We start from the raw sequence: 6707 nt of genomic DNA on the forward strand, positions 1-6707 counted from the left end.
GGCTTGCGAAAATGGCATGGCGAAGTGTAATGATTGTTGGTGCAACAAACTCCAGGTGTGTTTCCCTAACTATACACAGGCACAAGAGCAAGGTTACAACATCCAAGACGAGACCAGGTCAAGATGAAGGAGCAAGATACCACTAAGGAAAAACCTCCCTTGCCAGGCAGGCGAGCCTGGCGAGGTCGAGGTTGCCCCGAAGACAAGTCTCAAGATCGCCCCGACAAGCTTGCCGGGGATGCCAAGGGCGGCCTACCCCGCCAAGGCTCCAACTGCTCCACCTCACAGCGACGCAAGTCATCGATCGGTGTAGTGTCAAGCCCACAAATGACTAAGTGGCAGTTATTTGACACATGGCAACTACTTCCGAAGGAAATCACCTCCAAATGATACCCATACATAGACGTGTCAAGCAGACCGACGAGAAAGTGGCCGAACGGCCCGACAGGCCTTGCCGGGCACGCCATGATGTGACACTAAGCGGCGCATTTAATGCGCTCTGCTCTGCCTGCAGAGTTACGTATGATAGCACTGTTTGTTATCTAATCAGTACACAATGACTGATTTGCCATTGTGGTGACCCCTTGATCTATAAAAGGAGGGCCATGGCAAACTTAGAAAGGATTCGGGCCCTTGTACGCTCATACGCGCGTAGAGCGCTGCGTCTCCACCACGGTCCTCTCATCAATTCACCAAAGCAGGAATAGAGTTTTACGCCTCGCGGCAGCCCGAACCTGGGCAATCTGCCTTGTCGTGCTGCCTCTGCACTCTTCGCTCTTTGTGCAATGTGCTCTTCCCCTTGCCGAACCATAAGAGGCCGATGGCCCTATAGGTGGCCGTGGTTTCCCACGACAATGATCAATCTCATCTCCTTATGGTAGATCACTCATTGTGAATACGTAAACAACAAGACCACCATTAGCCATGGCCGCCAAGAAAAAAAGCGCCAACACGAACTGATACAAGCGCGCCGCCGTTTAATTCTGCCGTTGCAATACACGGGCACATGTGTTAGTAAAATAAAATAGTGAAAAGTCGGACCGAGCGTGTACATGCATACCTTCGGGTCGCCGTCGTGGTGCGTCGGCCGTAAAGCGACCCCGCCGCCGCCGCCAAGGCGAAGGCGAACACCGTTCCTATTCCCACGCGCCAGCCTCGACAAGTGTGTGGAGCAGAGCCAGTGAGTAGCGAGCAGCGCTGCTGCGCTGCTGCCGCCGCCGCAGCTAGGCAGATCTGACAGCCCGACGCCACGGCCAGGGTCCCCCTCCAAAGCCTGCCGCCGCCACTGTTCCCCCGCTGCCGAAGAGCCAGCTGCCGCGTGCGGAGAGAGAAGCCAGCGCGTGCGAGCGAGCGAGCTCAGCTGCTGCATCGGGGGCGAGAAAAAAAGGGCGGCGCCAACGATCAGGCAGGGGTGCAGCTGCGGTAGCTCGTAGGGGTAGCATCGTAAAAGACAGACGCGCCGGCTGGGCGTGGCAAATCTGCTTGCCGGAAAAGGCCGAGCCGCGAGCCGTTGTTGGCGTTGCCACTCTAGCCAGCTCCAGCCCTGACACGCGCACAGCGCAGCCGAAACGGCTGCTCCCCGTCCCGAGCGCAATAAAAGGGGGCCTCGCTGGCTGTCGCCGCAGCGTATGTACGGGGTTGGATGGAGTCGGCCGACGCAGCGGGAGGGGCGCCCGGGGGCGGGGCGCCGCCGGGCCGCGGCTCCTCGGCCAAGCGCATGCGCGGCGTGATTGGCAGCGGCGGCGGCGACGGCATGGAGTTGGTGCCGTGGGGGTCGCCCCCGCAGCCGGGCCAGCAGCCGCCGCAGCTCCAGGGGTCGGCGTCGCGGATCTGCCGCGTGAGGGCGTCGGGGGGCAAGGACCGGCACAGCAAGGTGTACACGTCCAAGGGCATCCGCGACCGCCGTGTGCGGCTCTCGGTGCCCACGGCCATCCAGTTCTACGACCTGCAGGACCGCCTCGGCTTCGACCAGCCCAGCAAGGCCGTCGAGTGGCTCATCAACGCCGCCTCCGCCGCCATCGACGAGCTCCCCTCCCTCGACCCGGCCGCCTTCGCCAACATGCCGGCCGACCACCAGGCCGCGCCCCGCGCCGGCAAGCAGCAGCAGCCGCAGGGCAGCAGGTCCCTGTGCAGCAGCACCTCGGAGACCAGCAAGGGGTCCGAGCTCTCGCTCTCGCGCTCCGACGGCCGCGTCGGCGGCGGCTCCTCCCTGGACAAGGAGGTCACCGTCGCCAGCAACCCCTCCGCGCAAGCCGGGTCCTTCACCGAGCTGCTCACCGGGGCGGGGGCGGCGTCGGCCATTGCCACCGCGGCTCCGCGCAGGCAGTCCTGGCAGCAACAGCAGCAGCAGCCCGTTTCCGCGGTCACCGCGGACCGCGTCGGCATCGCGCACCCCGGTAAAGGCAGCGGCGCGCAGGTGGTGCCGACGTACCCCGGCTTCAGATTCGGCAATGCGCCCCCGTTCGGCATGCAGCCGGCGCAGCCGTTCAACTTCGGCCCCTCCGCCCAGAACCAGATGACGCAGTTCTCGCTCGTCCAGGGCGGGCTGGCGGCGGCTCCGGCTCCGGCTCAAGCCGGAGACTACAGCCTCGACTTCTCGATGAACTCCGGTTACATGGGTGCCACCAGGGGGGCCCTTCAGTCCAATTCGCCGCACTTCTCCAGCCACCAGCAGCAGCAGCAGCAGCAGCGGCAGCTCCAGGACCTGGACGACGGTCCGAGCCCTCCCTTCCTGTACGCGAACGCCGCCGCCACCGCCCCGCACCTCGCGTCGGAGAACCACCTCACGGCGACCGCGGCGATGCAGCTGTGGAACGGGTTGCAGCACGCCGGCATGAAGGAGAAGAGCAAGAACTGATCACCCCGATTCTCCAGCGGTAAGACTGTCTCGCCCCCTTATTACCATTGATTGATTGGTTCAAGATTAGATTCGTTATATTGGCATGGCTGCAAACTTTTTGGCGCTGCTCGAGGTGTCCTCGTGTCCTTCAAAAGTCCCACAGAGCACAAATCATGCTTGGTTACGAAGGACGGGTGTCGAAATCTTAGCGGCAGGTGTCTGCATTTAGCTGAATTTGCATGGTTTGAGCCAAACAGGTGTCGATTGCTTCCCTTTGGGAGGGGATAGGAGACCGGCCAATCACATGGGCTGTGAATTGTGATTGCCCGGCATTTTGCATTGTCCCTGGTATAATACAGTAATAGTATGATCATCACAGTAATTCATTCTCAAGGCCACAGTTGCTAGTTTTGGGCACAACCTTTATAACAACATTTGTCAGCTTCATCTTAATGTAGTTACTGTTCATATTTATCTTTGCTACGCCACTGATATTTGTCGTCATACAACTATCACAACGGGCATCCTGATGTGCTTTAGCAAAACTGTTATTGAATACAACAGTCGACAGGTCCGACATATGCCATGTTTTTTCCATGCACTGGGCTGCAGTAACCTAGACAAATACCCGCTCAGTCTTATTGGTTTGACGTAGCTTGCTTCAGATGTCGGCAAAGTGGTTCCTGGTTGGTTGGTTGGGGATCTAAGTGACTAAGTCTACATGTGCAAAAAAGAAAAACATTTTAGATTAAAAAAATCATACTATCCATAAAACATAGTTTCAGATGTGCTTCACCACCACATAAGTCTGCTATTTTTCATTTTCTACCTTAGTTAGACACCCTGAATCATCTTCCTGCTTTCAATTTTCTATCCAATCAACACTAGGATGTGCATTCCATCAGTAGATACAAAAGCAGTAGACAGGTGAATGTTTCTGTTCATTGTGCGCTTTCCGCATGCAAATTATACTGTCATTGTGCACTGCATTGACAGAGGTGTCAAGTAGTAGTATCAGACATCCAGATGCTACTGTGTCGGTCTCCAGCGTCTCTTTAGCGTTCAGGCAGCGCCCCTAAAGCCACCACATTTTCTGCTCCACCATGGTTTGGCAGGAACTGCTTTACTGTCGCCTGCATCTTCTTTATACATGCGTTGCCTCTTGAATTAAAAGCTGTCTTACCATTCTGGTACGAGCTCTAGCATCCCAATGATCCCCATTTCTGTCCACCTGCAGGAACCAAAGGCATCAGCATTTTTTTTTTTGGCTTCGGCAATAATTCATCTCGTGGAGCTGCCGGATCATCGTACGTCCATCACTCGTCCAAGTCTGCTTCGTCCGGCATGAACGAACCCTGCTGTCATTTATTCAGGCAACCATGTGCTGCTTTTTTTTTTCTCCTTTGAGATGAGGCTGGTGTACAAGTTTTGGGGGAGTTTTTTTTAGATAAAGACTGGCAAAGCAAGCGCCCTGCTGTGTGGGCTCGAATCTGTTGTTGTTGTTGTTTTAGAAACTATATGTCTTTTTTTGTTTGAGATCATTTGGAACCAGTGTCGTTTAGGGTGGGTGGAGGATTCATGTGCCCCGCCTTTGCTGGGCCAGGCTACTCTCAGGTTTGTAGAAACAAGTCCCCCATAGACTTTTCTATTTTCCATTCCATAGCGTTGTTCTCTCCTCTGCCTCGCAGTTGGCTCACATGGGTAGGGCTGGATTAAAGAGCTGCTTGGAGTCTGTGCGAAAATCCGCGATTGGCTCTGTTCATTAAAAAGCGAGCTCCGAGCATGACGAGCTGAGCGATCGAGCGATTGGCTCCATTCATTAAGCCTACGAGCTTTTGGTCCATCCCTACACATGGGGTCGTGAAACAAATAACGTCGAGATTTTTTTTTGGAAAAGGAGTTGTTTATTACTCAAGTAATATCGTCGTTACAATCGCGGAAGATCGAATCCAGCACACAGGATGGAACTAATCTGTGCAACACCCCACCACACAACTCTCTACGACCTAACTGAGCTAAATTATGGGCAGTCATGTTTGTATCTCTGCTAACCTTGCACACCTTGGCAATTGTGCCATCCGGGATCTTGTGGAAAAACTCCTTTGCAATGTGACCCAGAGTAGACCAGCCATTTGTCTCTGGTTGGAATGCCTTAACAACAGAGCTACAATCTGTTTTGTTCAGCAAGCTACAATCTGTTTTTGTTCAGCATTGAGCTCGGTGAGTAGTTTAGACCCAGCTTGAGGACCTCAATGCAAGCAATAGCCTCCGCCATGTTTGCACTTGGGCATCGAGTAACATGCCCCCAGGCAGCTGCAAGTGTACATCCCCCCTTTGTGCTGAATGTTAATCCAGGAGCTTTGCTCGCAATGAACTCATCGTTAAGGACAAATCCATCATTTATCTTCTCACACCCAAAGCTTAGCAATTTGACCAGAAGAACGTTGGGTAGTCTTGAATAGAGTGTTTGGGGAGTTTCATTGGGGTTTATCAAAATAAAATTAATCTAATTATTGTCCATTTCATACTTTGATCTTTGAATGCTTGTGGTGCCTTCATTCACGAGACAAAGACGATCATGTAGTACATTGATGGACTTAATGAGAATCACTTAAGGATATATCTCCTGACAAACCCTTTGAAGTAACTGAAAAGTGGTGGCATTGAGTTGTTCATCAATCACTTCACATGGGGACAAATTTCTTGGAACCCTAAGGTTGAATCCTCGTTTTGTGAGAGCATTTCGGATATGTGATTCAACAGGAAACATCCAATGAACAAAATGTGTTCCGTTAAAGGTGAGTGGAGGACTGGCATAGTGAATATGAGGTGTGGAGGGTGGTGGTGGTGTGTAAGAGGGGCGCCAGATGAATCAAAGGTCATCCATGATTTCTCTGCCACTTGAGAAGTGGAGGGCCACATGAATAAAAAAATATGAGGGCTTTGGTCGGTTTCTAATTATTTATTCTTCCATGGAAGCGTCTATTTTTACTTTATAATCGACCATCATCTTCTTTATCTTTGGTCGTATAGGGCAATTGCAAGTCAATGTAGACATCACCAACATCCATCTTTGGCCATATCACTCTTAAGATCATAAAGCCCTTAAAAAGAGTCTTTGCTCTGATATCCATTGAAAGGATCAAGATGGAACTAGAGGGGGTGAATAGGCCTCTACAAATTTGAAGATTTTCATCACAAGTTTTAGGGGTATGGACAAATATGGTTCTTCTAAATGAAACTAAGTGAGGAGCAACCAATACAATGCTAATAAAGGGCAACAACAAGGAAACAAATATGAGTGACAAAGATCTTGGATAGGAATAACCAAATTATTCAAAGGCAAAGATGTATCTGGATATTCACTTCCTTGTGGGGAAACTAGTTACTTTGGGAGGTGCATCTACAAAGAAGATCTCTGAATGCCACAAAGACTAGCCTTCTTCTCCTTGAGCCTCTAGCAAGAAGTAGGATCTCAAATCAACAGTAGTTGGCCTTGAGGTGACCACCAAGCCTTCACAACTGACTTCTTGGAGCCTCCACACCTCCGAATCTTCTCGAACGAAATCCTACCGCTTTAAAGTCTCCAGAACTCTAACAGTCACTACTGCAAATCGGTATAGCACTGGCCGGCCAAATTATATCATCACAGACACGCGAGTGGCTGGTCAGTGTGTCAGGGTCAGTAATGATGTTACCATCATAGACGAGTCAGTTAACATGTCTGTGATAGTTGTCATCAGAATCCACAGGATCCATCGGTGCTCCATAGTAGAAGGGCCCTAATGAGAGTCTTATCATTGACCATGCTTGGTCTAGAGGCCGGCCAGTGATGTAAATTCTTGCTAGTAGAAAAATGTTGCATTGC

At 52.0% G+C, this 6707-nt stretch overlaps 1 protein-coding gene across 1 annotated transcript; it reads left to right on the forward strand.

The window, feature by feature from the left end:
• Positions 1 to 1119: 1119 nt before the first annotated feature.
• Positions 1120 to 4497, forward strand: LOC123113579 (transcription factor PCF6). The gene is made up of 2 exons (XM_044534866.1): positions 1120 to 2876; positions 4077 to 4497. Exon 1 carries the CDS (start codon positions 1643 to 1645, stop codon positions 2855 to 2857), a length of 1215 nt encoding a protein of 404 aa, XP_044390801.1. The 5' UTR covers positions 1120 to 1642; the 3' UTR covers positions 2858 to 2876; positions 4077 to 4497.
• Positions 4498 to 6707: the final 2210 nt, after the last annotated feature.

This window comes from Triticum aestivum, chromosome 5B, assembly GCF_018294505.1.
Source record: "Triticum aestivum cultivar Chinese Spring chromosome 5B, IWGSC CS RefSeq v2.1, whole genome shotgun sequence".
Taxonomy (NCBI): domain Eukaryota; kingdom Viridiplantae; phylum Streptophyta; class Magnoliopsida; order Poales; family Poaceae; genus Triticum; species Triticum aestivum.

Excerpts from the sequence above, each read along its gene's own strand:
- LOC123113579 (XM_044534866.1), top strand. The coding sequence starts at position 1,643 with ATGGAGTCGGCCGACGCAGCGGGAGGGGCGCCCGGGGGCGGGGCGCCG.